Source organism: Cervus elaphus, chromosome 9, assembly GCF_910594005.1.
Source record: "Cervus elaphus chromosome 9, mCerEla1.1, whole genome shotgun sequence".
Lineage (NCBI taxonomy): Eukaryota > Metazoa > Chordata > Mammalia > Artiodactyla > Cervidae > Cervus > Cervus elaphus.
The window spans coordinates 5,408,933-5,436,749 of record NC_057823.1 but is presented as its reverse complement, the minus strand read 5'-3'; the positions used below and the strand labels follow the sequence as shown (position 1 = coordinate 5,436,749).

General features: G+C 53.1%; 3 protein-coding genes across 4 annotated transcripts in view; 2 read left to right on the top strand and 1 right to left on the bottom strand.

Moving 5' to 3' along the window:
* The first annotated feature begins 6,071 nt into the window (after nt 1-6,071).
* Nucleotides 6,072-9,030, top strand: LTC4S (leukotriene C4 synthase). Its single transcript, XM_043910698.1, has 5 exons — nt 6,072-6,230; nt 8,161-8,260; nt 8,351-8,421; nt 8,520-8,601; nt 8,810-9,030. The coding sequence occupies exons 1-5, from the start codon at nt 6,173-6,175 to the stop codon at nt 8,949-8,951; spliced, it is 453 nt and encodes a 150-aa protein (XP_043766633.1). The 5' UTR covers nt 6,072-6,172; the 3' UTR covers nt 8,952-9,030.
* A 1,233-nt stretch (nt 9,031-10,263) lies between these two features.
* MGAT4B (alpha-1,3-mannosyl-glycoprotein 4-beta-N-acetylglucosaminyltransferase B) lies at nt 10,264-20,617 on the bottom strand. Of its 2 annotated transcripts, none has more exons than XM_043910690.1 (15): nt 20,489-20,617; nt 15,390-15,575; nt 15,164-15,304; nt 14,947-15,080; nt 14,509-14,555; nt 14,126-14,239; nt 13,818-13,893; nt 13,586-13,700; nt 13,116-13,246; nt 12,837-12,944; nt 12,526-12,719; nt 11,178-11,256; nt 11,008-11,095; nt 10,814-10,926; nt 10,264-10,721 (listed from the first exon to the last, which is right to left on the bottom strand). In XM_043910690.1, the coding sequence occupies exons 1-15, from the start codon at nt 20,583-20,585 to the stop codon at nt 10,698-10,700; spliced, it is 1,647 nt and encodes a 548-aa protein (XP_043766625.1). In that variant the 5' UTR covers nt 20,586-20,617; the 3' UTR covers nt 10,264-10,697. The 2 variants fall into 2 exon arrangements, with proteins under 2 accessions (XP_043766625.1, XP_043766626.1); XM_043910691.1 differs by having other exon boundaries at nt 12,882-12,944.
* The window catches only part of SQSTM1 (sequestosome 1), a 73,436-nt gene continuing 66,105 nt past the window's right edge, over nt 20,487-27,817 (top strand). Inside the window, exon 1 of the mRNA XM_043910694.1 lies at nt 20,487-20,593. The gene's annotated coding sequence lies outside the window, so the exon portion shown is untranslated. The remainder of the gene's footprint in view (nt 20,594-27,817) is intronic.

The following is a 27,817-nucleotide window of genomic DNA, read 5'->3' as shown; positions in this document are numbered from 1 at the left end:
AAAAGAGGTTCCACATCATATGTCATCAAGGAAATGCAAATTAAAATGACAAGATACCACTGCACATCCTCTGGAATGGCCAAAATCCAGAATGCTGACACCGATAAATGCTGGCAAAGATGTGGAACAACAGGAACCCTCATCCATTGCTGGTGGGTATGCAGAATGGTACAGCTGCTTTGGAAAACAGCTGGCTCGTTTCTTATTAAATAGACTCTTACCATACAGTCCAGCAATCACAGTCTTTGGTATTTACCAACATGAGCTGAGAACTTACATCTATGCAAAGACCTGCACATAGAATAGATGTTTACAGCAGTTTTGTTCACAGTTGCTGAAACTTGAACACGACCAAGATGTCCTTCAGTAGTGAATGGATAAATAAACTGTGGTACACCCAGACAATGGAATATAATTCAGCACTGAAAATAAGTGAGCTATTAAGTCATGAAAAGACATGGAGGAGCTTTAAATGCATATTACTAAGTGAGAGAAGCCCCTCTGAAAAGGCTACATACAGTATGATTCCAATCACATGGCGTGGAAAGATAAAACTGTAGAGATGGTGGAAAGTTCCATGGTTTCCCGGGGGAGAATAGAGGGAAGGCAGCCAGGCCAACTGGGTAGTCACTCACTTGCTCATTCACAGTTAGTTGTGTTTCTTTGAGCATCTACAACACGGGGGCAGGGCTTGGGGACCAGGCAGAGGACAGTCATCTCCTCCCAGGTTCTCCTGGAAGGGCAGGGAGACAGAAATCCAACAAGGAAAACAGAGAGGGACAAGGTTGCCAGGGGAGGGTGCTCAGAGACCCTGCGGGTGCGTAAGGGACCCCAGGTGCCCAAACAGAATCACGCTGAGAAGGGCCAAGTTCAGAGCCATGAACTGTGAGCCGTGAATCTAAGTATAGAGCACGAGCTGGGAACAAGTGGGTTAAGTCGAGAGCAAGATGTGACATCATCCTGAATGTTATTTCTTTGTGTGTAAAGCTTAGGGTTCTGATGAGAATTGTGGACACACACCACTTCTGTGGCATTCTTGCCCAAATGAATAACCTCAGTCTAATCATGTAAAGACATCAGAAAATCCAAACTGAGGGTCATCTACAAAAGAACTCACATTCTACAACAGTGCTGACCTGATAAAAGATCTGAGGACCCATCCTGATGGTTCAGACTGGAGGACACACGATCCTGGTCCAGAAAAAGGATGTTATGGAACAACAGGGTGAAATTTGGATGAAGTCTGTAGATTAATTGTCAGTCTTGGATCAATGTTAGTCTATGTTGTTATGTAACATGCTAACTTTTGAAGAAGCTACGGGAAGCGTTTACAAGCATCCTTTGTACTATTTTTTTTTTTTGAATGCTTTGGCCAAGCTGCACACCATGTAGGGTATTAGTTCCCTCACCAGGGATGGAACCTGCACCCCCTGTGGTGGAAGAGTGGCGTCTAAGCCACTGGCCCACCTGGGAAGCTCCTCTCTTTGTACTGTTTTTTAAAAGTAATTTTACTGAGGTATAATTTACATACTATAACATTCACCTATCTTAAGTGTGAAATTCAATATTTTTGGTAAATTTACTGACTTGTTCAAACTTCACCACAATTCAGTTTTAGAACATTTTCATCATCTGTGTGGATCACAACAAACTGTGGAAAATTCTTAAAGATATGAGAATACCAGTGCTCCTTACCTGTCTCCTGTATGTGGGTCAAGAAGCAGCTGTTAGAACCTTACATGGAACAACCGACTGGTTCAAAAGTGGGAAAGGAGTATGACACAGGTGTATATTGTTAACCTGCTTATTTAACTTCTATCCAGATTACATTGTGCAAAATGCCGGATTGGATGCATCACAAGCTGGAATCAATATTGCTAGAAGAAATATCAACAACTTCATATATGTAGGTGATACCACTAATGGCAGAAAGCAAAGAGGAGCTCAAGAGCCTCTTGATGGGGGTGAAAGACAAAAGACAAAAAAGCTAGCTTAAAGCTCAACATTAAAAAAAAAACAAAAAACTAAGATCATGGCATCTGGTCTCAACACTTCATGGCAAATAGAAAGGGAAAAAGTAGAATCAGTGACAGATTTTTCTTTTCGTGGGTTCCAAAATCACTGCAGATGGTGACTGCAGCCATGAAGTTAAAAGATGCTCGCTCCTTGGAAGAAAAGCTATGACAAACCTAGACGTATCCAAAAGCAGAGACATCACTTTGCTGACAAAGTTCCATCTAGTCAAAGCTATGGTTTTGCCAGTAGTCATGTACGAATGTAAGTGTTGGACCATAAAGAAGGTTGAGCACTGAAGAACTGATGCTTTCGAATTGTGGTGTTGGAGAAGACTGTTGAGAGTCCCTTGGACTCCAAGGAAATCAAACCAATCTATCCTAAAGGAAATCAACCTTGAATATTCATTGGAAGGACTGATGCTGAAGCCCCAATACTTTGGCCATCTGATGCAAAGAGCTGACTCACTGGAAAAGACCCTGATGCTGGGAAAGATTGAAGACAAAAGCTGAAGAGGGCGGCAGAGGATGATATGGTTAGATAGCATCACTGACTCAGTGGACTATCCAGGAGATAGTGAAGGACAGGGAAGCCTGACATGCTGCAGCCCATGGGGTCGCCAAGAGTCAGAGATTAGAGACTGAACATCACCATCCTAGTAAGGCTCCCAGCCCTAGGTCCTCAGTGATCTGCTTTCTGTTTCCATGGGTTTCCCTTTTCTGGACATTTCATATAAAGAGAATCAAATATGTGTTTTGAGTCTGCCACAATTTTGTACAATGTTTTAGAGGTCTTTGTACTGTTAATATTTTAGTGGGACACTGGGTGAAACTTGAATAAGATTTGTAAATGGCTGATAGTATTGTATCAATGTTAATTTCTGAGTTTACATAATTGAATTATAATTGTATAAGATTTTAACATTAGAGGAAGCTGGGTGATAGGAAATTTTTGCTATTTTTGCAACTGTTTTGGTAAGTAAAATAATTTCAAAATAAATCTTTTTTTTTTAACTTAAGCTTGGGGTCTGAGTCATGCACTGCTTATGCCTGTCTATGGTACTGAGACTGTGGTTTCTTTCCAACAGAGTGGTTTGGCTGGCCTTTCCATTTCCAGAGGTCCTTGGTGAGCTCAGTTTCCAGGATGTTCTTCAGGGAAAAGTAGGGGCTAGTACAGGGGCATAGGCCTGAGTCACTGAGGCATGGCCTGCAGGGGTTTCAGTTCAGTTAAGTCGCTCAGTCGTATCTGATTCTTTGCAACTGCACAGACTGCAGCATGCCAGGCTTCCCTGTCCATCACCAACTCCTGGAGCTTGCTCAAACTCAGGTCCATTGAGTCGGTGATGCCGGCCAACCATCTCATCCTCTGTCGTCCCCTTCTCCTCCCGCCTTCAATCTTTCCCAGCATCAGGGTCTTTTCTAGTGAGTCAGTTCTTCGCCTCAGGTGGCCAGAGTATTGGAGTTTCAGCCTCAGCATCAGTCCTTCCAACGAATATTCAGGACTGATCTCCTTTAGGATGGACTGGTTCGATCTCCTTGCAGTCCAAGAGACTCTTAAGAGTTTTCTCCAACACCACAGTTCAAAACCATCAATTCTTCGCCACTCAGTTTTCTTTATGGTCCAACTCTCACATCCATACATACTACTGGAAAAATCATAGCTTTGACTAGATGGACCTTTGTCAGCAAAGTAACGTCTCTGCTTTTTAATATGCTGTCTAGGTTGGTCACAGCTTTTCTTCCAAGGAGCAAGCGTTTTTTCATTTCATGGCTGCAGTCACCACCTGCAGTGATTTTGGAGCCCGAGAAAAGTCTGTCACTGTTTCCATTGTTTCCCATCTATTTGCCATGAAGTGATGGGACCGGATGCCATGATCTTAGGGTTTCTGCAGGGGTTTAGGGATGAGCTTTTTCATTTCCCTTCAATGTTGGCACTTCCAGGGCTGGTTGCTAAGGAGGGTGAGTGGGTGGCTTCTGCATGGAAGGCCTTAAGCTCAACCTCTGTCAGCCTGAGCAAGGTCCAACCCTGAGAGGCTGGGGAAGCTCAGAGAGAGGGAGGTGCAGATCAAGAGATCTGGAGAGGGTTTCAGGGGCTGAGCCCCCAGTTGTTGCCTGGACATCTGCCCAGGGACTTCCTCAGAAGCTGCTGATATTAGGCCTCAGCTTCCTGCTGCCAGCTCAGAACAGAGTCTGTCTCGGCCTCAGAGGAAATGAGAGCTTGTCAGAGAAGACAGCCTGACATGTGCAGAGACACATGGACACACAGAGGCCCATGAAAGAGCTTCAAAATAATCGTAAACACATTGACCGATGGGATCACAGCATGGAGACACACAGGTTCATGCAAACACTGGCACACAGCCCACCCTTGGCACATGTGTCCCACCCTTCAGGGAGCCTGGCTGGGGCTGGAGGAGAGACGGGAGCAGGGATCTTAGTAGGGGCTGAACTGGTGGAGAGACCTGGAGGAGCATCTGGTTTCTGCCCCCTGCTGCTCCTGTCTCTGTTTCAGTCATTTCCACGTCACAGAGCACCTACCACTGCTATGGGAAGACTCGTCCAAAGCAGAGCACAGGCTTGCAGACCCACCTCTGCTCCTGAGGAGCTCCCAGCAACCCCAGCTGGGTGCAGCTTGTTCTGGGGGGACAGTGATAGACAAGGGGCATTCGCTGGGTGTTGAGCAGGTGATGAGAGGCTAAAGGGAATTCTTGGGGAGCCTAACAGGCAACAAAGCCTTCAGGCTGGAACCCAGGCTTGGGCAGCAAGGAAAGAGGCCAGGTGGGCAGCGAGGGCGGAGCTCCCCAGGTCACAGCACCGCGACGCACGGAGACTCCCCAGCGTGACCAGGCAAAGGGGTGCAGGGCGTCCTGGCAGCCCACCAGCCGGTGCAGCGGTGGCCGCCCCAGATCCCACAGCATGGCTTGTACCAGTCTGGACTCTGTCACCGCTGACCAAAACCCACTTCAAACCAACCTGAGCCAAAAGGAGAAGTGACCATTTTACAAAATGGAAAAGCTGAACAGTCAGGGGGTTGTTTCAGGCAAGGTGGCCCCAGGGCTTCGGGACATAAGCCACCTCTCTTCTCACAGCCTAGCCCCGTGCTGGCTCCGTCTTCCTCAGGATGGCTAGCGGCTGGAAGTTGCCCTCAGGAGTCTCCCTCCCATTCCGAGTTCCCTTCCCCAAAGTGCTAAGGAAGTTGCCAGGACTCCAGCTCACCATCTTGGGTCAGCCTTGGCTCCCACAGGTAGTTTTAGCCTGCATGTCCGCCCCGCAGGCCTGGGGGTGGAGGGCGGCTCTGTCCAGGGCACAGAAGCTGAGTGTGGGCAGGGCTGAGACTTCACGAAGAGGGATGCTGGGCAGGCAGAAATGCCAGGTGACTGTGTGTACCAGGGCCAGAGGCGCAGAGAGGACAGGTTCAGCCATCCCAAGGGGGCTGACCAGGCCAGTCCAGTGGCCCTTGGGATGGCCCGCGTGCATGGAGCTCAGGCAGCTGTAGAACTGGTGGACATTGGGTTTTCTGGAAGGGAGCAAGGACTTGGCTGTGCCCGGTGTGGGCTGGGTGCTTGGAGTACCCTGTAGTCAGAGTTGCATGATATAAAACAACCCCAGCTGGGTAGCGGGAGATAGAGGAGTGGGTTGATGGGGGGTCAGGGCCAGGAGTCCATGAGGGGCAAGTGGGCTTTGGAAGACGGCACTGGGGGTGGATTTGAGAATGATTAGGACTTGGGAAGTGGTGGCAATGGGTGGTTCAAGTAGGAGCGTCTCGATTCCTGAGATCAGATCCTGGACAAGAGAAGGTCTGGAGGGCCTTTGGGGACACTCGGGTGACCTGGCAGCTGAAGCAAGCCTAAGGTGGACAATTTGAGTCCTGCCAGCGCAAGGCGAGGCCAAGAAGGCCCACAAGGACTGGGAGGAGGAGGCTGGGCTGTCCCCAGGTAACCGCTCTCTCCAGCCCAGGCTCCATGTGGTCCTGTTTCCGCCTGCTCGCTGCCGCGGCTCTCCCAGGCTTGGCCACGCCCCCTCCCCACCCGGCCACTGAGGGCGGGGAGAGCCGGCCACTCTTCCTCTCCGGGGCCAGCCTCCGAGCAGCAGACGAGGGTGATCAAACCCTGCAGATAACCCGCTCACAGGCCAGCCTGGCCGCCAGAGCCGCCGTCACCATGAAGGACGAGGTAGCTCTTCTGGCCACCGTCACCCTCCTGGGCGTCCTGCTGCAAGGTGGGCTGGCTCCTGCTCGGGAGGTGGGTGGGCCTCGGACCCTGCGGTCTGCCTTCCTGCCTCCAGGCTCTGCGCAGGGTTGGGGGAGTGCTGGGAAGGCCAGGCCAAGGTGAGGGACAGCCCAGACTCTGGTACTCGAGCTTTCCTGACCCCAGAGGAAGGGATGCTCCAGGGCTGAAGGCCTGGCACTTTCCCTAAGTGGGAAGGGGAGAGGCCCTGGAGGAGTGTCTGCAGGGCAAACTGAAACTCTGGGCAGAGGTGCCTGACCTAGGGGATGGGCAAGGAAATGGAAAAAGGCTCCCGAGGGATGCCTGAGGTAGGCATGCGGGATGCCTGCCTTGGGGTTGGGGGTGGTCCCTTGACCAGCATAAAGAGCACTGGAGGGGGGCAGGGCTTTCAGTGAGAAAGTGAGGCATCCAGCCGTGTTGGACCTGAGCAGGAGGGCAGGCTGCCAGCATGAATGGATGTTCTGATGGTGGGTATAGAAGTGGGACAGCCATGGGCCTGAGGCAGCCCTACTCCAGATGACCCCTGCCCTCTCCAAGTGTCTCTTCGCTGGGTGTCCCAGTGGGAGGACCCCATCTCCTGGCCCTGCCTTCAAAGGCACTCTCTTTATCCTGGAACCGTGTGAAGCTGGACAGGGTTGAAACCCCCCCAGAGGTGCCTGCTGAGTGCTCTTTTCAGATTGGCCCTAGATCACACATTCCTGGGACCGACATGCCCCAGGACAAGACACAGCCTGAGGCAGGGGCCCTGGAGGGGCTGAACAGACAGACAGAGTTGATCTCCAGCCATGCCAGTGAGCTCACCCCTCAGGCCCTGCTCATGTAGACACGGGGCCGCCCTCCAGGCCCTACTTGGTGCTGGCAAGGCCACCCTGGTATTTACAGTGCACTCAGGTTGGGCCCTACAGAAAGCCTGGCACCAAGAGCATCAGAGCCACAGAACTTGCAGGAAACTAGTTGGAGACACCCAGTACTGCAACTGTGTATGTGGTGGGCATCTGGCCTGAGACCAAGTAGAAGGGTTCCTGTGCACTCAGGCTCTCAAGAGTAGCCCCCACTCTCTCTGTACCCATCGGTGTCAGACAGCAGACGGGCAGAGGCCGGTGGTTCAGAGTTGGACTAGAGGAGGAGGCCCAGCTGTTAACCAGCTGGGAGCAGAGGACAGGGTATCTAGACCCCGACTGAGGCAGGGTCCAGACAGCCTGAACAGAGAAACTGAGGCAGGACCGGAACCACAGTTTGCAGGCACAGCAATCCAGGAGGTCCCTCCCGGTGAACTCTGCGGGTAGGGGAGCAGGGACGATGGCCACAAGGTGTGTGCTCCCTTGAATCCGGAAGGATGCAGCCAACGGTGGCTCAGTTGGTAAAGAACCTGCCTGCAATACAGGAGACCCGGGTCAGGAAGATCCCCTGGAGAAGGAAATGGCAACCCACTCCAGTATTCTTGCCTGGAAAATCCCTTGGACAAAGGAGTTTGGTGGGCTACAGTCCATGGGGTCTCAAAGAGTCAGACAGGACCGAGTGATGAACACTTTCACTTTCACTACCTTCAAGTGGGACTCCCAGTCCAAGGACCTGGGCCACAGTCCATGCCTAGAGGGTGGGAATTGGGTATCTGCTTGTGTTTTCCAAGTCAAACTAATTCAGGAGCAAAGTCCTTTTGATGGCAGGTGTCCTGTGACGTGTCATCCCTTCCTCCTACACTTACTGGGCTGGACAGGACCTCTCAGAGCCCCAGGCCCACACCCAGCCCTCCCTGTTGAGTGTCATGGACACCGGAGAAGAGCGCGGTCCGGCGGTCCTCTATGTTGGGCTTTAAAGGGGAGTCTCCACGAGCAGGGCGTGGAGCAGGGATCAGAGAAGATGCGCAGCCAGGCCGGGAGTCAGGGTGCCGAGTCTGACTCCTGCAACCCCTCTGTCCCCAGCCTACTTCTCTCTGCAGGTGATCTCGGCGCGCCGGGCCTTTCGCGTGTCGCCGCCGCTCACCACCGGCCCGCCGGAGTTCGAGCGCATCTACCGAGCCCAGTGAGCCGCGGTGGGAGGGCGCGGGGTGGGCTGCGGGCAGGCTCTGAGGGAGCAGGCCGGCGCCTTCATGCTGCCCCGCCCGCGCCGCAGGGTGAACTGCAGCGAGTACTTCCCGCTGTTCCTCGCCACGCTCTGGGTGGCCGGCATCTTCTTTCACGAAGGTTTGGACGTGGGCTAGGGGCGCGCGCATTGGAGCCTGGGGGTCCCCGCGGCGGCGGGCTCAGCTCAGCCGGCCCCGCCGTCCCCTCCCCTGCCCCAGGTGCGGCGGCGCTGTGCGGTCTGGTCTACCTGTTCGCGCGCCTGCGCTACTTCCAGGGCTACGCGCGCTCTGCGCAGCAAAGGTGAGAAGCGGGGCGGGGTGGCTCCCCGGAGGTCCGCCGGGGCAGGGCGGTGACGGCCGAGGCCGCTAGCGGAGCGCGGGCGGGACCGGGCGGCTGGTTGGAGGCGGGTCCCTTTTGGGGTCCAGTGGGCGGGTTCCCGGTGGAGGCGGGCCGTGGGGTCTGGCGGGGTTCGGCGTCCTGCCCCGCCGCCGCTGAGCCCCACTCGCAGGCTGGCCCCGCTGTACGCGAGCGCGCGCGCGCTCTGGCTTCTCGTGGCCCTGGCGGCCCTTGGCCTGCTCGCCCACTTCCTCCCGGCCGTGCTGCGCGCCACGCTCCTTGGACAACTCCAGAAACTGCTGCTGAGGGCCTGAGACGGAGGACGCCGGGACGACGGAGCGGCAGTTGAGCCGGAGCCTCCTCCAGTTTCTCATTAAAGCGTCCATGACAGGACCCCGAGTGCACTCTTTCGGTCGAAATGGGTCGCGCAGTGCGGGTTGTAGAGCCTGCAGGGGCCTAACTTCGGCCCGTAGCAGTTGAGTGGGCTGCCGGGCGAGGCAGGGCTGCGGAAGGCAAGAGGCCGCTCCTCCCCACCCCGCCGCCCCGCGGGAGCTCGATCGGGTCTCGGGTCCTGTCCTGTTCCCAAACCCGGGAGGCACACGCCCGGGGCTCAGGCGCCCTTTCTCGTCAATGCTCACCCAGGGCTTCGCCCTGCGGTCAGTGTTTTCCTCGCCTGTCCCTCTTCTATGAATCCTGCCTCTCCGCTGACCCTCAGCCGCCCCGTTCCGTGTACCCTGGCCTTCACAGCCGACACAAGGGACTTTTTGGATCCCTACTGGGTTACTGGCATCTAGATGCCTAGGTGGCACAGTGGTAAAGAATTCACTTGCTGATGCAGGAGACACAGGAAACATGGGTTGGATCCCTGGGTAGGGAAGATCCGCTGGAGGAGGAAATGGCAATCCACTCCACTATTCTTGCCTTGAACATGGACAGAGGAGCGGGGTGGGATGTGGTCACCAGAGTCCGACGCTGGTGAGCACAGGTGTTCTGGACCTGTTGCAGCCGGCAGAGCTGGGAAAGACGATGGATGTCAATTTGGTTGATTGGCGTGCTCCAATATTGTTGCCTGGAGAATTCCATGGACAGAAGAGCCTGGCGGTCTACAGTCCATGGGGTTGCAAAAACTGGGGCACGACTGAAGCGGCTTAGCGCGCACACACACGCGCTCTCCAGTAAACATCTGGGTGTCTTGGGGCCCAGATCTGGAAGGAATGCCCGCCGGGAACAGTCCCTAAAAAGGTGGCTTTTAGCTGAGAATGGAGAGGACAGGAACTGGGTAACAGCAAAGGCGCTGAGCCGGCTGAGAGCCCTAAAATGGGTCAGAGACCAGGGACTGGAGCAGGGCCTTGGAAATGGGGGTCAGCAGGGTGAGACCCACAAATGCGTGGGGTGCGGTGATGGGGGCGTGCCTTTGGTGAGAGGTGGCTGCAGGCACTTTGAGAGCTATAATGGGTACTAGGGGGAGTGCTCTGATGAAAGTCATCTTGGAAATGTGGGGGGGAACCCAGATTCCACACTAGCTCCATCAGTTACCTAGTTATCAAGCCGCCACTCCCAAGAAATGGAAGCTAGGTCAAGCTGAGCCCCGCTGCCAAGGCAGGGGCTCTGGATGATATAGTCGGATTAGAGGCGAACACGTCATTAACCCTTTATTACAAGGAACGCTCTTATAGAAGTATATGTGGACTTAACGTGAAAAAATCAAATGTATCCAAGAATAAAAAACACAGCACATAAAGTAGTATATGCATTCCAGTGTTCGCGCCAGAGACAGTGGTGCCCAGGAGAAAGCTCTTCTAAAACGGCCTGGCCCATGGGGGCCAGGAGGGAGCGGCTCTGGGCGGCGCGGCCGGCCTCAGGCACAGTGTAGGCGCCGCCTGCCTCTTCCCCGCGGCCGGCGGGCGGGGCAGCACCAGTTCCTGGGGCCTCCGGGCCAGCGGCCACCCCAGGCCGGCGGAGCACGGTCCCAGGCAGAACCCCGCAGACTGGGGCAGCGGCGACATCTCAGGTCTCCTGGGCTTCAGGACCAGCTGAAATTCACCTTCATAAGTCTCAGCTTAGTCAGCCTTTTTCAGGAAAATCTGCAAGAACCAGGCTCAGTGTCAGCTGGGGTTTCAGAGAGAGCTGGGATTTAGCTGCTGGGTACAGCTCCCCATCCCCTGCCCCATGTCACCTCGCTCAGAATGACCCACACAGGTGAGTCTGTCTGGATGGAGAGGCGCAGTGCTTCCAGGGGGCCGAAAGCAGGATCCACTTCACCCTGTGCCACGCCCTTGTAGAAGGAGCCTGGGGGAGCGCAGCAGTGAGAGGCGGCCGAGAGCCCTGCTCATCGAGCCTCGCCCGCTCCGCTTGGTGCCTTGCACTCACCTATCTGGAGGTAGCCGTCAGGGCTCCGGGGGTACTGCAGAGTGACCGCATGGCCCTCTTGCAGGGCCTCCTTGTCTGACTGGGGGTTCTGGGGGCAAAATCCAGGGGCTGAAGCCAGTGGCTGTGGGAGGGGCTGGCCTCCGTGCACACCCACCCCCCACCACACTCACATCAAAGGGCAACACCTCCACAGACGTGTTGAACAGCTTGTCCTCTGGGTGCTCGATGTTGCCACTACGGAAGAAGAACCTGCGGCCAGACAGGCCTGTGAGCTGCTGTAAGGGTGTGGCACCGCCTAGGCACTATACCCAGTAGATAACAGGCCAGGCCTGGGCCAGGAGAGCAGTCAGTGGTCAGGGGGTAACAGGAAGGAAGGCCAGGGGTCTCCAAATGGAGGAAACGGGCTGCAAGGGTTAGACATTTTTTTCCTTCTCTACACGAAATTAAAAGGAGGTAAAATCTATGTTGCCATGATGACACCTGGTTCCACCTGAACTTTTCTCAAACCATGAGCTAATCAATGTTTTTATGGAAATGGTTTTCTTACGCTATGTTAATGAACTATGCATTTATCCTAGACTCCGTCTATCTTCAAGTTGGCTCTGCTTAAGACTCAGAACCGATAAGGGCTCAACAAACCAGTGTGTTTTACTCATACATTGTTCTCCTCTTCTATGTTATGAAACCATATATGTACTCGGAAACCTGCCTTTCTTCAAGATTCATGTCAGTCGCTTTATGGCCTGGGATGACTTACCTTGTGCCAGTGTTATCTCAAAATGCATGTTGTGGATGAGGGGCCTGGTGCCTCTCTGAGCTTTGAGACATCTCCTTTCTCTAATTAGCAGCCTGCTGGTAGGTCTACAACATACTGCTAAAGACTAGCAGGGGGGCACTCTTTCTGCCCCCTTCTGATCTCTATGTCAGAAGCTTTCTCTCTCTCTTTTATACTTTAATAAAACTTTATCACACAAAAGCTCTGAGTGATCAAGCCTGGTCACTAGCCCAGGGTTGAATTCCTCTCCTCCGGAGGCCAAGAATCCCAGCATCTTTCAGGGCTTAGCAACAGCCTCTCAGTGGGCCCTGTGGTACTGGGCCAAGTTGGGCACCACCCAAAGCAGTCGCTGGACTGTACAAGACAACTAACTCATAAGGCTGATGGTGACGGGCTATGTCCCCAAGCTCCTGTGGGCGATTCTGGACTTGCCTTTATGAAGGAGCGACTGTTCCTTTTCTTTTTGTCCTCACCACACACAGCTTATGGATCTTATTTCGCCAACCAGGGACTGAACCCGGGTCCACAGCCTTGAAAACCTGAGTCTTTCCACTGGACCACCAGGGAATTCTGTAGCTACTGCTCTGAGCTACACTTTTCAGATAAGAAAACCTAACAATATTAAATAATCTGCTGGGGATCACAGAGGGGAATCTGTAGGGTCAGAAATTTGTGGTGAGGCTTGAACTGCAGTAGCCACCCTCCCCCTCCCCCAAAGAGGATCTGTGGGCGCTGGCACTGACCGCTCCAGTCGCAGCGGCTGGAAGAAGCGGAAGCGGATGAAGTCCCCCGCAGAGGGCGTGAAGGCCCAGAAGAAATCCTCGTGTAAGTAGGCCTTCTCCAGGGTGAAGTGCTGGTACGTCTTGAGGCTCGTGCTCACTTCTGCCGGCGGGTTCACGTGCTCCATGCGCAGCGCGTGCTTCCCAAAGTCCTTGTCCTGCAGCGGCGGAGGGACAGAGTGCTCGGGCGGGCCTGGGCCTGCCCTGCCCCCTCCGGCCCAGCCTCCGCCCAGGCTCTGCTGTGCTCCACCAGGCTCCAGTGCGGCACTGCCCACCTTCAGTTTCTGGATCTTGCCCGCCAGTGAGGAGTGAGTACCCACATGCTGGAAGAGGGACGGCTTGAAGCGGATCCGCAGGTTGGCCTTCTGCCGGTCACAATGCTTCTGTGGAGGGAGGGTGACACACTGGGGCTTAACTTAACTCCACCTCTGAAGATAGAAACTCCTCCAGCCAGCAACACAGTCTCCTCCTGTCGGGGGCACGCTCTCCAACACAGTCCCTGACGGAGGCTGCTTGCTCCACCGCCCCTGCCCGTCTGTGCAGGCCCTGCTCACCGCATCCTTCTCAGGGTTGCAGACCTTCACCCACAGAATGTGGTCCAGGAGCCAGTCAATGGGCTTGTCGCGGTAGAACATAAGGATGAACTCCACAATGACGCTCAGGTCCAGCGACTTGAACATCTTCCCTGAGGGCAGGAGCAGGGGAAAAGGGTGCTGAGAAGGCAGCTCTGCCCTGACCTACTTCCTCTTAATCGCTGTGGGGGACTCCGGGGAGGGTTCCACAGCAAAACCTCTGGCTGGCTGCAGGCAGGTGTGGGTAAGAAGAGGGTGGATGGGCTGGGGAGCCCAAACATCTTGATGCAGAGGGGCAGGCAGGAATAGGCCAGGTGGGGCTACAGCGGGCACTCTAGGAAAAGGCTCAGAGCCTGACCTGGGCTTGGGAACAGGGCAGGGGGCTGAGAGCTGATGACAGAGGCAGAAGTGGGCAGACAGAGGCCAGGTGGGCAGGGAGGGGGCTGGCACACCAATGAAGCCCAGCTGAGAGAACTCCAGGATCATCCAGTCTTCCGAGGGCTGTTGGAGTGCAAAGTTCTTCATGGTGCTCAGGTAGTTGGGCTTGGCTATGATGTCATCTTCCAGCTGCACAGTGGTGGGTAGGGAGAAGGGGCCAGGACTCAGGATGGGCACAGGGAGGGCAGGGCTCACCACCCAGGCCTGTGCAGGGGGAGGGGGACGGAGCCAGGTATCCGTGCTCACCTGCACGTAGTAGATGCCTTTGGACTGTGCATACATCATGAGGAAGCAGTAATCAAGGTTCTGTTTGGTCCTCCACCTGTGGACCAGGGGCAGGGGCCTCAAGAGCTCAGACCCCCCCCACCTCCAGTGTGGCCACCACATAGGCGACTGAGTGGGTAGCAGGCCCCCCTCCCCCACGCAGGGGTCCTCCAGTGGAACAACGGAGGCACTGCAGAAAAGGACTTGGGACTCAAGACACCCACAGGCTCGGTTCCTTAGCACAGGTGGGCAGGTTGCTGGGGGCACAGGGAGAGGGATAGGACTAGTACCTGACTCTCTCCTTGGGGTCCCCAAAGGACTCTCGGAGGCGGGAGAAGTCAGGGTAGAAGTGGGGAGAAGGGGAGATGACTTCCAGGAGCCCAGAATGGATCTCCGTAGGGAACCTGGGGACAGGAAGGCCCAGTGAGTGTGCAGACTCCAGCTGAGCTAGCTAGACCCCGTCCTTTACTTAAAGCCCACCAGGCAGACATCCCCCAACACCACACGCACCCTACTGACACAGAGAGGCTTCAGAGGGGTTGGGCCATCTCTACACACCCACCCCCACAGCCAAGACGGGAAGCACCTTCCCCACAGATGGAAGGCACCTGCCTGCCCAACACCTCACAAAGAGTCCTCCCTTCACCAGCCATGCTGGGCTGTCAGTACTCACAAGGCCTTGATATTCTCCGTCACCAGCGAGGTATACTGCGGGTCAGTCTGTGGGAAGACCAAGTGCCCTCCCTGAGTCAGGCTGTCACCCCAAATGGCCTGGAAGAAAAGGCTGGGGGAAGGACACAGCTCCTTCTCCCACCGTCCTAAAGGCTAAGTAAGGCTGGGCCTAGGGACCATAGGTGCCTCAGAAAAAGCCCTTCTAGATGCCTGGGGCCAAGGGGTGGGGCGGACTATGTAACTTCACATCCTCAGGGGGGGAAAGTAAACTGTCTCTTTCCTTTTAATTTTTTACCATGGCAAGTTTGTGAATGAAACCAACAACTGAACTTGCGAGTCTCTTCCTCTGAAACCCTGCAGTTTTCCTCTCCCTGCCCCTTTCTGCCGTGTGCCCTGCAGGGCGCGCCCCCCTCTCCCCCGCCTGGCCCCACCCACTCGCCTCAGCAATCAGCACCACGATGACCGAGTCCTCCTTCTCCTGTGGGCTCAGCTCCGAGATGAGTGAGTGCAGCGTGTCCGTCAGGTAGGAGTGCACCTCGCGCCGCACGCTGGGGATGCCCATCACCACCGACACTGCGGGGACATGGAGAGTCGGCCCTGGGTACACGTGGGGATCGCCCCACCGCCCGCCTCTGGCCTCTCCTGGGCCGCCCTACCTCCGGTGCGGCCCTGGCCCACGCGCACGGCCGGCTGCAGGCTGCTTTCCTTGGCCAGCAGGTGTGGCAGGTGGTGGAAGACAGTGGGCAGGTGCAGCACGTGCTTGTGCGAGCCGTTCCACGGCTTCAGGCGTGGATCCTCTGGGTGGGTCGGGAAGGGGCAGGTCAGACAACAAGCTTAACCATCAGCTTCGCGTCCCCACTGCGTCGCACTCCCGCACCTCACCAGTTAGGCGGCCCCAGGTGCGATTGCTGTCTCCATCTCGCAGTGCCTGTCTCTCGGACATGGCCCTCTTGATCTCATCCAGCACCAGGTTGAGCTCCTTGGAGCGCTTGAGGCTCTCCTGCTCGGCTGCATGCAAGCGGTCACGCAGGGCCAGGAACTCCCGCTGGTAGACGTCCACCACATCACCTGTGAGTGGTATGCATGCTGTCACCAGGGGGCAGCCTAGAGCTGACCTGCTGCCCCCTGAGTGTGTCAGCACACGTATCTGTTCACATCTGTTCACATGCCCGCTACATGTGAGTCACATGGGCTTACATAAGAGTCACCCTGAAGTTACAGTGACACTCACACCTGCAGAAGAAAAGCCTCCACAGGGGGAATTAGCCCTCTCCAGGGCTCTCCCTTTATCTTCTCCAGAGGAGATGTCTGAAGTGGGAAGGCTGCAGGATCACTTCCAGGCCCAGGTGGGACAAACTAAGCTAGAGGTGGAAAGGCCTAAGACTGAATTCTCTCCTCCCAGTAGCTCTCACAGCCCCTTCCTGCTTCTCCTTGCAGCATCTCCTCCTTCCAGGAGGTAGGACATCCAAGGTGCCATCCAAGACCCACCTTCCTCAAGCAGTTCTGATGTTGAGGCCAGCCTTCCCCTGTCCCTTCTTTCAGCCTCTGCAGTTGGCTTCCCACCCCACTTCACAGAGATCACAGGCAGCCCCATCCCCAAAGCTCCCTGGGGACAGAAAACCTCCCTGAACATCCCCTCCTATCCTCCAAGTAGGACCGAGCCCCGGACATTCTACACTAGACACCAGCTCTGGATTCATAATCTCACACAGTGGGGGGGTGGGGGGACTGCTGCAGTTACCGCCGCCAGTGCTCAGAGGAGCAAATGAAGTTGAAAAACGAGCCACAGGTCCCTCAGCAAGGCAACAGCAGAGAGGGAACTCACGCTCTCAATGCCCTGTGGCCTGCTTCTCTGAAGAGCTGTCCCAGGCCTATGCCATGCCACCCAGAGGAACCTGCATCCAGCTGGGTCCCATCTGCAGGCTCTGAGGACATGGGCCTGAAGCAGCCCAGAGGTGGGACTGCCTGACGGTGGACAGGGAGCCCCAGGGTGCCAAGTACCCGGCTCCACTGGTCTGGCAGGGCCAAGCAATCAAGAATGAGACAGAAACAACAGTGCCATCTGCTGCTGCTGCTGAGGCAGCCAGGTCCTGCCAGGCTGTTCACTCTCAAGGCCTTTTCAGACCTGGCTTTTGCCCTCTTTATTTGCTATCACACACACTGCCTTTTCCTCGTCTGACATCTATGCTTTCACACATGCTTGTTTCATCTGCCTGGGATTCCCTTTTCTCCTCTGTGCCTAATGAAAGCTCATGGAGCCTTCAAGGCCTTGGTGCAAAATCTCCAAGTCTAGGAAGCCTTCTAGATTTCTCCCCTCTCATCCTCAGGCAGCTCTTATATTCCTTGATCCCTCAGGGGGATCACAAACCCCAGAATGCCCTGGGATGGTGTCACTTCGCCACAACCAGATACTCCAAAGGTCATGACCAAGGCAAAATTCGGTCATCCCAGGACACCCCCTTTCTGTAGCTAGGGCAGAGGTCTAAGTGCTAAGTTCCGGAAAAAGAGAAAGGAGTAGCCCCTAGGAAGGACAGAGAGGACTGGGTCGGGGGAGGGGGCAGTGGGTGGAGAGAAGAGCAGGGGAGCCAAGCAGATCCTTGATAAGGCACTCCAAAGTCAGACGCGTGCCCCAGTCTCCCTCCCCACATGCCGCCCCTGGGGCCAAAGGCCAGGCCACGTAGAGCTTCTGTGTTCAGGAGCAGCCCCACTGCGGCGGGAGTTAGGAGTCTGGCTACCAGATCTTTGAGGCTCTGCACTGGGTTCTGAGGCCAGGTTACCCCAGAAACCAGACCCTTTAAACAGGGAGCTGGCCACGCCCAGCGGCCAACAGGAAGGGTCACTGGGGAGTGCTGAGGCCCAGCAGGGTGTGGTTCAGAGCCACCTGAGCAGGGAGGTGGCCTCCGTCCTGCACAGTCTCCACCTACCTACCTACTGTCCCTGAAACCCACCCCAATGCTACTGGCTCTACCCAGCGGGGCCCTCTGTGAGGTGGAGGGAATGTAAGGAGGCCTCAGTCTCTCTGCCTGCTGCCCCCACTCCCCCCACACATGGCCTTCTCTGATTTTTAAGTAGGCTGAGCTCTGTCCAACCTAGGTGGACCCAGAGGTGGGCCCTGCTGACCTGAATCACCCTGACCACTGAGGCCTGGGCACAGCCTGCTTCCTACCCTGGTCCTCTTGCCAGAAGCTTTCCTCTTTCCAAGTCCTGGGGGCAGCTGTGGTCACACTATTGGAGGCTTTCCTGCCGCTCCCTCTACCAGAAGGCAAAATAATCAAGATATCTGAGGCCTACAGACCACAAGCTTCCCTTTGGTTCCCTCCTCATTAAAGAAACAGATTTCAAGGTTGAAGCTGGGGCACAGACCTTGTGCCCTGTACTGAGGGATGGAAAAATAGGCTCAGAGAGGCACAGGCAGGTGCCAGGCCCAGTGAAGGCAGAAGCATGGGGACGGGGGCAGGTGTCCACCTCCTCTCCAGGGTTTGCATCCACCCTCCCAGGGGTCAAGATGGGCATCCATCATTGCTGAAGTCTAAGAGAGGGGACAGCCTAGACACAGGGGAGGGCAGTGTGGCTGAGGATAACCCCCTGGAGAGCTGCTGCCTTCCCTGGGGACCTTTAGCAGGGCTATAACTGGAGCATTAGTGGAGCTGATGCACAAATTTTGTCAAGGCTGGATGTGAAAGTGAGCCTGAAACCTGCATCCAGGGTCCGTCTTGCCAAGGCCTATCTGTCCTTCCTGGCCCTTGGCTTCCAGGATGCCACCTGCTCCTACTTTCCTTTCTCTCTGGCTCCCTGCCCACCTCTTCCCTTCCCTACAGATCTGGGTTCCTGTGCTTTTCCTCTAAGCATCCATGCCAGGGTGAGCCCTCTCCTGAGTTCCCTATTCACTGCAAACTGGAGGCCAAGGTCCAGTCTGGTCTCAGATTTAGTCTGGCTTCCCTGCAGGCTTAATACAGTCATCTGAATGTAAAAATGAGAAAGGTTCATATAAGAGCCCAGACTCGGGCTTCTCTTCAGGCCTTCAAAGACCAGATCTTACTGGGCCCCCCAAAGAGTAGCAGCCCTCAGTAGGGAAGGCCCAGGTGACCCTCTTGTCACATGTCACAGGCTTCTGGGCTTTCAGGCCCCAGGGACAAGGACCCTGCATCTGAACCCCACTTCTTTGACCAGGCTCCTGGATGCTTCTTCCCTTACGGAGCTGCTACTGCTGCTGCTAAGAAGCTTCAGTCGTGTCCGACTCTTTGCAACCCCATGGGCTGTAGTCTGTCAGGCTCCTCTGTCCATGGGATTCTCCAGGCAAGAATACTGTAGTGGATTGCCATGCCCTTCTCCAAGAGATCTTCCCAACCCAGGGATCGAACCCAAATCTCTTAAGTCTCCTGCATTGGCAGGCAGGTTCTTTACCACTAGGACCACCTGGGAAGCCCCTAGGGAGAGTAGGCCTAAATGGAGCCATGGGTATCGCCCTCACTCCCATGCTCCTGGACACTGTGGCTAGTCAGACTCACAGTCTGGTGTCTGGCACAGGTGGGGGTCTGACACTGCAATTCCTGACATCCAGCTGAGAGCATGTGGCTGCTGCAAGAGGCACCAGGAACTGTGGCCTAGCCCAGGACAGGGTGCAAGGGTTCATTACTTCACTCACAACTGCACAAATGTGCCCCAGCCCATCAGGTATGGCCCCACCTTGGCCGCCAAGTCAGTCTGCCTACCTGGCCACTCACTCTCCCAAGGGTCCAAAATGTCCTCCCCTAAGTGACACACCTCACCCACACAGCACTCTGCCCCAGCCATGCCCTTGCCTGGGTCATACACTCCACATACATAGATCTACAGAGAACTCTGCTCCAGCCGTGGCCTCCATGTACCAAGTCCTAGGGTTCTCCTTCCAGGCTTCTGGTGCCCCAAGGACAGCCCCAGCCTCCACCCAAACAGGGCTGGGCTGAGCTGGGCAGGCAGGAGCCAGGTGGGGACACGGGGACTTCGAGGGTCAGAAAGGCTCCCTCTCCTTCTGCAGCCTCTGCTGGGGACAGGGAAGCAGGGGGTGCAAGGGAGGCTGAGGTCAGCAGCCTCAGCAGGATCCTGCCTAGGCCTCCTGCAGGGAAAGCCAGAGGCAGGAAGGAAGCAGCTTTTCCTGCTGCCTCTGGTGCTGCAGGCTGGGTTGACAGAGGCCTGCGAGGGCCTCCTCAGCCTTGCGCCCTCAGCAAAGGCTCCACTCAGCCCCATCCATCCCAACCAACATGGAGCAACTCCAGCCAGTGCTGGGGTCTGCCCCCTCAGCCCGAAGTGTGCTAGCAGACTCGGAGGGCCATGGCGGTGGACTGGCTAGCTTCATCAAACTTCCCGGGAGGCCACATAAAGTAAGTGAAGCGGTAGCCAGGTGGGCTGTCCCTGAGGCCCCCAAGGCACCCCGCAGGCCAGCAGCCTGAGGAAGGCTCCCGCGGCGCCCGCATCCCCGCGGAGGAGTCCTGGGGCCAGACGTTCCGGAGGAGGGCTGCTGAGGCCCCGGGGAGCCGCACGCGGAGCGGGCCGGGGTGGAGCGGTGGCGGCAGGTGACAGTGCCACCTGGACGTCCGGCTGCCACTTCACGCGGCTCTCGGAAACGGGGCGTCCATGTGCCCGGGGCCGGCGGGGCCGCCTCTGCCCCTGGGGCTCGCTTCCCTCTCTGAGAACTCTGAGGTCCCCCGCTCGCCAGAGGGAGCGACCCGCCCCAGCGCGGGCAAAACTCGCGGAGGCCAGTGCCGAGCGCCCGCCCGGCCCCCGCCTCGAGGCCCAGCCCCGGCCCGAGGAGAATTTCGTTACTCCGGCAGCAAACAAGTGGGGGCGCGGAGGGAGGGGCGTCCTCCCGCGCCGGCCGGGCGGGGAAGGGGCGCCGGCTCCGGCTTCCGGCCGCCGTCCGCGGCGGGCGCCCGAGCCCGGCTCCCGAGGCCGGCGCCGGGGCGGGAGGGGAGCGGGGCAGGGCCGGCGGGGGAGGGGCTCACCTTTCTGGCCGCTGAGCGCCGCGTACCAGGAGAGCGAGAAGAAGGCGCACAGGCAGAAGAGCAGCAGCGTCAGGAAGGCGCCATTGCGGAGCCTCATCTCCTCAGGTACGCGGTGGGCGCCGGCGGGGCCGAGGCCGCATGGCCCGGGGGGTCGGGGCCGGAGCGCCGGGACCGGGAGGCTGCAGGGGCCCCGGCCCCGGGGCGGGGACGGGCTGCGAGCCCGGGGCCGGGCGGAGGTGCGGGCCGGCCTGCCGGGCTGCGGACCGGGCCGGGCGCCGCACCGCCGGCTCCTCCAGGCTGTGGGAAGCGGACGGCCTAGGCTCGGCGCTCGGGCCGGGCCGGGCCGGGCTGGGTTAGGCTTGGCGGCGAGAGCCGCGGCCCGGCCTGGATCCCGGGCCGCCGCGGAGTTGGCTGCGAAGGGCGGGGCGGCCGGGACTTAAAGGGGCCGCATCACCCGCTGCCGACACCGGTACGCGAGGGGCGGGGTGGGGGACGAACGCCCGGGATCGCGCCCGTCCGCCTCGCGGCGGCGGCCCCGCGTGCGGCCTCAAACGTCCCGGACTTCGCGGGGTGCAGGTCGGGAGCTCTGGGCTCTGGCCTCAGGTAGGTCGAAGCAGGGGCCTTCCAGACTGTGCGGTCCGCTGTGGTGGCGGCTTGCGTCAGCCCTCCGACCCCTTCTCAATAACGTTTTCCTTATGAACTTCCCCAGCCCATGTTTGGACCTCAGTCGGGTTGACTGAGGCCCCTCAGGCCCCTGCCCCAGGTCTGAGGGGTTTAGGCGGAAGTGAGACAGGCTGGGATCTGGAACCCTTAGCTGCGGTGCTGCACCTGAACAAAGGCCTTATGCAGCTACAAAACGCAAAGAAACTACAAGGGACTAAAAGTTACTGTGTGCGTGGGCAGTTGGGGCAAATTATGAACAAGATACAAAAAGATCAAAAACCCCAACTGCCACTTCTGAAGAGCCACGAGCAGAAAACAGGGTACTGTGCATGTCCCTTGCACTTGTGGCCTGAAGGATGGGCAAACCATCTAAGCCACCCCTCCTGACTAACTCCTAGACACACCCCTTCCCTCACCCCATTTAAGGAACCAGGTTGCCCCCCCCCCCACCTCAGTAGCCAGCAAGGGACCCGGTTCCTCTCCCTCACTGCTGCAGCAGGAAGGACCCCAATAAAGCCTTGTTTGAATTTCTTGTCTCCCCTCTAAAGTCAACTTCTGTTGATTAAGGAAGGCCAAGAACCCAGATCAGTAGCAGGTGTTTGGCACCCAGCTTGGGACAGTTGTCCGCTTCCAGGGAGAAGATCTGGGCGCCTGGGGGACCACCATTGGTGACAAGTGATCACCTGAACCTCACTTTGTCCCACCTGGGGGCCTCATTAAGGCAAAGCTTAACCCTACCTCTTTGTCTCTTTCCCCTCTTGTTATCTCTCTACTTCTTTCTCCTTTTCTACTCCTCTGTTGTATCCTTCTGAGAGAGCGGACCTCCTGCAGCTAATCACTGCTCTCAGCCTGTGGCTGGCAACAGCTCACCTTGACAGGTGACAAACAGGTGGGAGAGGCTGGCCTCACACCGTGCAAGCCTCGGTCCAGTGGGCTCTCCCTAACGGGAGATTTAGGATAGCGAGTGAGGTTTAAACACATCATATAGGGGCTGGAAGCCCTATGCTCCCAGTATTCTCACCTTTATTTTCCTGCTTTTTTTTCCCTTCAGCCTTTCTGTGCTTCTTCCCTGTACCTCTCCCTTGATCCTTATATCTGCAGTCGCATCCCTGTTATCCTGAAAACTTGTTTGTGTCAAGCTCTGTCACTGGTACATGTTAAATAAGGATCTTCATCTTATGCAGTTTTGTCTATCCAACTGTTCCTGCAAGTCTCTGCTAAAATTGTGGGCATGGTGGAACACTTAAGCCTTGAAATTCAAACACAGCCCACATTGCCTGAGACTCCAGCCTTGGGTTACTTAGATATTAAAGAGAAAAAAAAAAAGGTGGGAGATGAACTTGCATTTCCCCCTCCTCTGCCTTTGCAATGTAACTGTTTTGCCTGGGCTCTCAGGAACTTTCTGATCCATTTGTAGTCCCCCAGACTGAGGAAAAGAAAAAGAGACATTTTATTTTTTGGGAATTGCACATCTTTTTTATTTACAATGATGGTGAAGATGATCATGATGATGTAAGCTGCAACTGTACAGCATTATAAAACAACGTCTGTATATACTACAGAGCGATCACCACTGTAAGTTTAGTTAGCATCCATTGTCGGGAGCCGCCAGGACGTGCCTGGGCTGTGACAAGGTCCCAGGAGGAGAGAGGAACCTGCAAGGCAGCTCTTCCCCTCGAGGTTGTCCCGGGGGCCGGTATGTTCCTTTCTTCCTTCTGTCTTACTGTTGTTGGGCTTTCTATTAATTTTTGGAAATATAATATATAGTAATAAGGCCTCCCTAGAAAAGTCCAAGCCTTTTTGGAAATGTTCATGATTGCTCTGGCTCAGGACACGACCACAAACATCAAGTCAAAAAACAAAGGGCCACAGGTATAGTTTGGCTGCTTGCTTAAAAGATTATAATGTTCTAGAATAGAAAAGAGTAGAGGCATTTAGATTTAGAAGTAGATGTACTGCTTCAGTTTACTTGCTCCTTGGTTGAGAGGGTTTTCACTATTGCTATTTCTATGCTGCTATTTGTTCATTGTTTCCCTTTCTTTAAACAACATGAGATATTATGGGTATTTTTGTAGAATTAGAAAATGGGGTACATACGATTTCAGTAGAAGATTTATATTAACCAGCTTCACTGCCATTATCTCACTATTAATAGAGGTGTTTTGCTGCTTTAGAGGTGTTTTTGCTATTTAATAGTTAATCATTGTAAATTGAGATTTTGTGGTTTCAGGTAAAGAAAAATATCAGGTTTTTCTCATGGTACTATTCTCAGAAATGTCAAACATGTTACTGTCACCCTTCCCATGTATTGTTTTATTGTCCAAAGAATTTACACTATACGTGAGATTTGTACAACCTTGTTTTGTTAGAATGAAAATGTTAGGCCATTGAGGCAAGACGACTATGTATGGGACATTTAAGAAAAAACCCTGTAATTGGAAACGTTCTAGATGAATGCATAGGGGAAAAACATGGGAAAGAAAAATATTGATGGAAGCACAAACCAATATCTGATGTAATATGTGGTGACTTAAGGGGGAGGTAACGTTCATTCTGTAAAAACTGAGCTATCCTAAAAATAAAAAAAAAAGCTACCTCTTCTGCTCATCCTTCTGTGTGTGTCTGTATTCTTCCTCACCCATGCCTCTCATCCCTTGAGTATCCTGCTGGGGCTGGACCTCGGCAATCCATCACCATATTAGCTCCCCGCTCACCCAGCCCCTTGCCCTCTGATAACCACTGCTGAGTTCTCTGCTGAGTTTGTTGCTCAGCAACAAACTGATTTCTGTCAATGAATCTGTGAGTTTGTTGCTGTTATATTATTTGTTGTTTTTGTTTTTATTCCACATGATTAAAATCGTAGAGTATGTGTCTTTCTCCTTACTTATTTCACTTAATATAAGACCCTCAGGTTCCATCCATGTTGTTACAAATTGCAAGATTTCATTCTTTTTTATCTTCTGAGGAGATAACATCTCTTTATCCATTTATCCACAGATGCATACTTAGGTTACTTCCATATCTTGACTGTTGTAAATAATGCTGTAATGAACATAGGGGTGCATTTATCTTTTTGAATAAGTATTTTAGTGTTAAAAAAGACCTGTTAAAATTTAAGCAGGAAAACTAAAAGATCTCTGATTCTGTTGTCTGTCTTTATGTAAAAATTAACTTGTAAATGAACTGTATTTAGTTGGCTTAAAGGAAACTGAGCGCTTATATACATACTCAGAAATATAAAACTCATCAGAACACATTCCAGATTCATATGTTCTGGGAGATAATCAATATTAAATTAATATTTGGTATTAGAGCTTGGTTTAAGCTTGTGGGCTTAATTAATACAGACCTGTCTTTAGAATCATGAACATTAAATATAATACTTTTATTATACCTAGGGTTTTTTTATTTTCCACTTATTACTGGAAGTCAATAAGTGCATATTGTTTCTGTTATAAAATCTGTCAGCAGGGAAAATAACCTGATATGATTACATTTTAAAGTAAATGTTACTGAGGTAAGAGCTTTTTGGTAAACTCTATAGAAATAATTCTTTACCAGCTGAGCTACATGTTTTGGAAATATCCATCTAAAATAGGCTCTCCACAGTTTGATAACTTGAAACAAAATTAAGTTAATTAGTAGGAATTCATTGAGGATCCAGGCCATTTCAAATAAGATGAAATATTGGAACATTAATTGCTAAGCAGATCCAAATTTACACCTTTGCTACTTTTGTCTTCTTATGAGAGGGAAACGAAAGATGTTTGAGTATATCAGACACATATCTTTTTTTAATTTATTTATTTTAATTGGAGGCTAATTACTTTGCAATATTGTAGTGGTTTTGCCATACATTGACATGAATCAGCCATGGGTGTACATCTGTCCCCCATCCTGAAACCCCTCCCACCTCCCTCCCCATCCCATCCCTCAGGGTCGTCCCAGTGCACCGGCCCTGAGTGCCCTCAGACACATATCTTTTACCACAGACTACATTAAGGAAAGAAATTGTGCTTTAGGAAGATGCATGTTTCTAGAGGTTATGGAATATTCCAATCAGGGAATGCTAATGTAAAAGATAGGTCATGGTTGCTTAAGCAAAGTAGGATGTGTGCTGTCAGTAAAAGAAGTTATGAGGAATGGAAATTTATTTTGTCCTAGAGCTTGTTATTTCTTCTTTTTAAAATTAATTTTATTGGCATATAGTTGATTTACAATGTTGTGTTAGTTCCCGGTGTGCAGCAAAGTGAATCAGTTATACACATACATGTGTCCACTCTCATTTTTTTCCCATATAGGCCATTAGAGTATTGAGTTTAGAGTTCCTTGTGCTGTACAGTAGGTCCTTATTGATTATCTATTTTATAAATAGTAATGCCTATTAAGTATTTTGATAGAGGCAAGCAGTCAGAGATTTCACAAAAACAGTGCTCTATAGCAGGGAAACCCAACCTCTAGGATCTAATGCCGGATGATCTGAGGTGGTAGTTGTCTAGTCGCCAAGTTGTGTCTGACTCTTTGCGACCCCATGGACTGTAGTCCGCAAGGTTCCTCTGTTCATGGGCTTTTCCAAGCAAGAATACTGGAATTGGTTGCCATTTCTTTCTCCAAACTTGTTATTTCTGACTGGAGAAAGAATAAGGGACAAACCCCATGATTCAAGCAGCTACACCTTCAAGTAGCAGCTTGATCCTTACTGGGGAAGAGCTGCCAGAGGCTAGAGAAAGCCCCAAGAGCCTATATTTCCCGCTGGCTGCCAGCTCTCTTGCGTCCCTGGCACTGCCAGGGTCCCTGCAATCCAAGCAGCTGTGCCACCTCTGTATCTGGTCCTCACTGGGACACACCCAAGTCCTCCAGGGAAGCCTCTGGAGCAAACTCCTGTGGACAACCCACATGCAGAGGTGAAGATAAGGTCACAATTGAACCCCAGGGGCAGTGTGACTAAGGAAGAGGATGGGAAATCTTCCTACCAGCTTCACAAGCTGCAGATTAAACCCATATGGTCAGCTAGGCAGACTCTGTATCTATGGAATATATAAATGAACAATAAGAGTTCCCATAAAAGTAAACGCAGTAGCTCTGGCAACTGTGGGCACTGGAGAAAAGAATACCCAGGAGCAGCACCAGATTAGAGCTGAGCTGTCCCCCTGCAGGTCCAGAGACCAGCCCAGTGTTGGAGAGTATCCCCGGGAGGTGGAGGAGGACTGTGACTCACAACAAGGAGGAGGACACTGACAGCTGAGATCTGAGGAAAACATTTATTATTACTCAGATTTTTATTTGTTCTGTGATTGGTTCTGGACTTTTTTTTTCCCTTCCTTTTTTTTTTTAACCCCCTCTCTTACTGTGGTTGTTGATTTTATTGTTACTATTAACTCTATTTAAGCTTTTGAGAATTTTTTTTAAAAAGTCACACTTTTGATTTCCTTTATATACTTCTACATTCACCTTTTGCAGGTCTGTGGGGTTTTTTGTTTTCTTTTTTCTTTTTAAATTTTTTAAAATTTATTTTTAATTTATTTTGTATGTTTTTCTTATTGTTCTTTTCCTGCTGTAGTTATTCTTTAATATACATAAATCTTTTTTACATACTTCTATTTAACTTTGCTTTTCTATTTTTTTTTCTTTTCTTCCTTTTCTTTCTTTTTTTTCACCAAGGGTTTTTTTTTTTTTTTTTTTGCTTTATCCCCCACTTGGCACTCTGCTTTAGTTTTGTTTCCTGGTTGGTTTTTTTAGTTAGTTTTGTTTTTATTTGGTCGATTACACTTTTGGCTTCCTTTACTTGCTGGCTTACTTTCTTGTACTTTCTTTTCTTTGGACTGTTTTGGTTTTGTTTGCGTGTGTGTGTTCCATTGTTTTTGTTATTATTTGTCTGATTTTGTTTGTACCATTCGTATGGGATTTGTCTTTTGTTTCTTGTTTTGTTTTTAGTTTTTGTGTGTTTGTTTTAATTCCCTTTAATGCCATAGCAAGCAACTTGTGGAATCTTGGTTCCCTCACCAGTGTTGGGCCTGAGCCTTTGGAGTGGAAGTGCTGAATCCAGGACCCTAGACTGCCAGAGAACCCCTAACCTCAGGAAGTATTGATTAGTGAGAACTCAAACAAAGGTCTTCACCTGTATACAAGGCCCAGCATCACCCAACTGCTGGCAACACCCAGTGTAAGATGCCTTACCCAAACAACAAGCAAGACAAAAGCACAGATTCAGTCATCAACAGACAGGATTCCCACACACACCCCAGAACATGTCACCGAGCACAACCCTGCCCAGCGGAGGGAAAAGAAACTTACCTCCTCCAGCAAGAATGCGGACACAAGTCCCTCCCAACACAAAGTCTACACAAACCACTGGACCAGCCTTACCCACTGAGGGCAGATGCCAAAAGGGAGAAGGAATATGACCCAAAAGCCTGGGAAAAGGAGACCTCAAGCACAGTAAATTAGGAAAAAAATGAAAAGACAGAAGTATTGCACCAATGAAGGAACAAGGTAGAAACTCACAAGACCAAATAAACAGAGGAAATAGGCAAACTATTTGAAAAAGAATTCAGAGTAATAATAGTAAAAATGATCCAAAACCTCAAAAATAGAATGGAGAAAATGCAAGAATCAATTAACACATTTAACAAGGACTTAGAAGAAATAAAGAATAAACAAACAGAT

What these genes read in the sequence shown, in the direction of transcription:
- LTC4S (XM_043910698.1), top strand. Translation starts at nt 6,173, where the DNA reads ATGAAGGACGAGGTAGCTCTTCTGGCCACCGTCACCCTCCTGGGCGTC. An exon ending in CCTGGGCGTCCTGCTGCAAG is followed by an intron (nt 6,231 to 8,160) that starts GTGGGCTGGCTC and finishes CTCTGTCCCCAG; the next exon opens with CCTACTTCTCTCTGCAGGTG. An exon ending in GAGCGCATCTACCGAGCCCA is followed by an intron (nt 8,261 to 8,350) that starts GTGAGCCGCGGT and finishes CCCGCGCCGCAG; the next exon opens with GGTGAACTGCAGCGAGTACT.
- MGAT4B (XM_043910690.1), bottom strand. Translation starts at nt 20,585, where the DNA reads ATGAGGCTCCGCAATGGCGCCTTCCTGACGCTGCTGCTCTTCTGCCTG. An exon ending in CTCTCAGCTGGGCTTCATTG is followed by an intron (nt 13,247 to 13,585) that starts GTGTGCCAGCCC and finishes TCCTGCCCTCAG; the next exon opens with GGAAGATGTTCAAGTCGCTG. An exon ending in TGGAGGTGTTGCCCTTTGAT is followed by an intron (nt 11,096 to 11,177) that starts GTGAGTGTGGTG and finishes TTTTGCCCCCAG; the next exon opens with AACCCCCAGTCAGACAAGGA.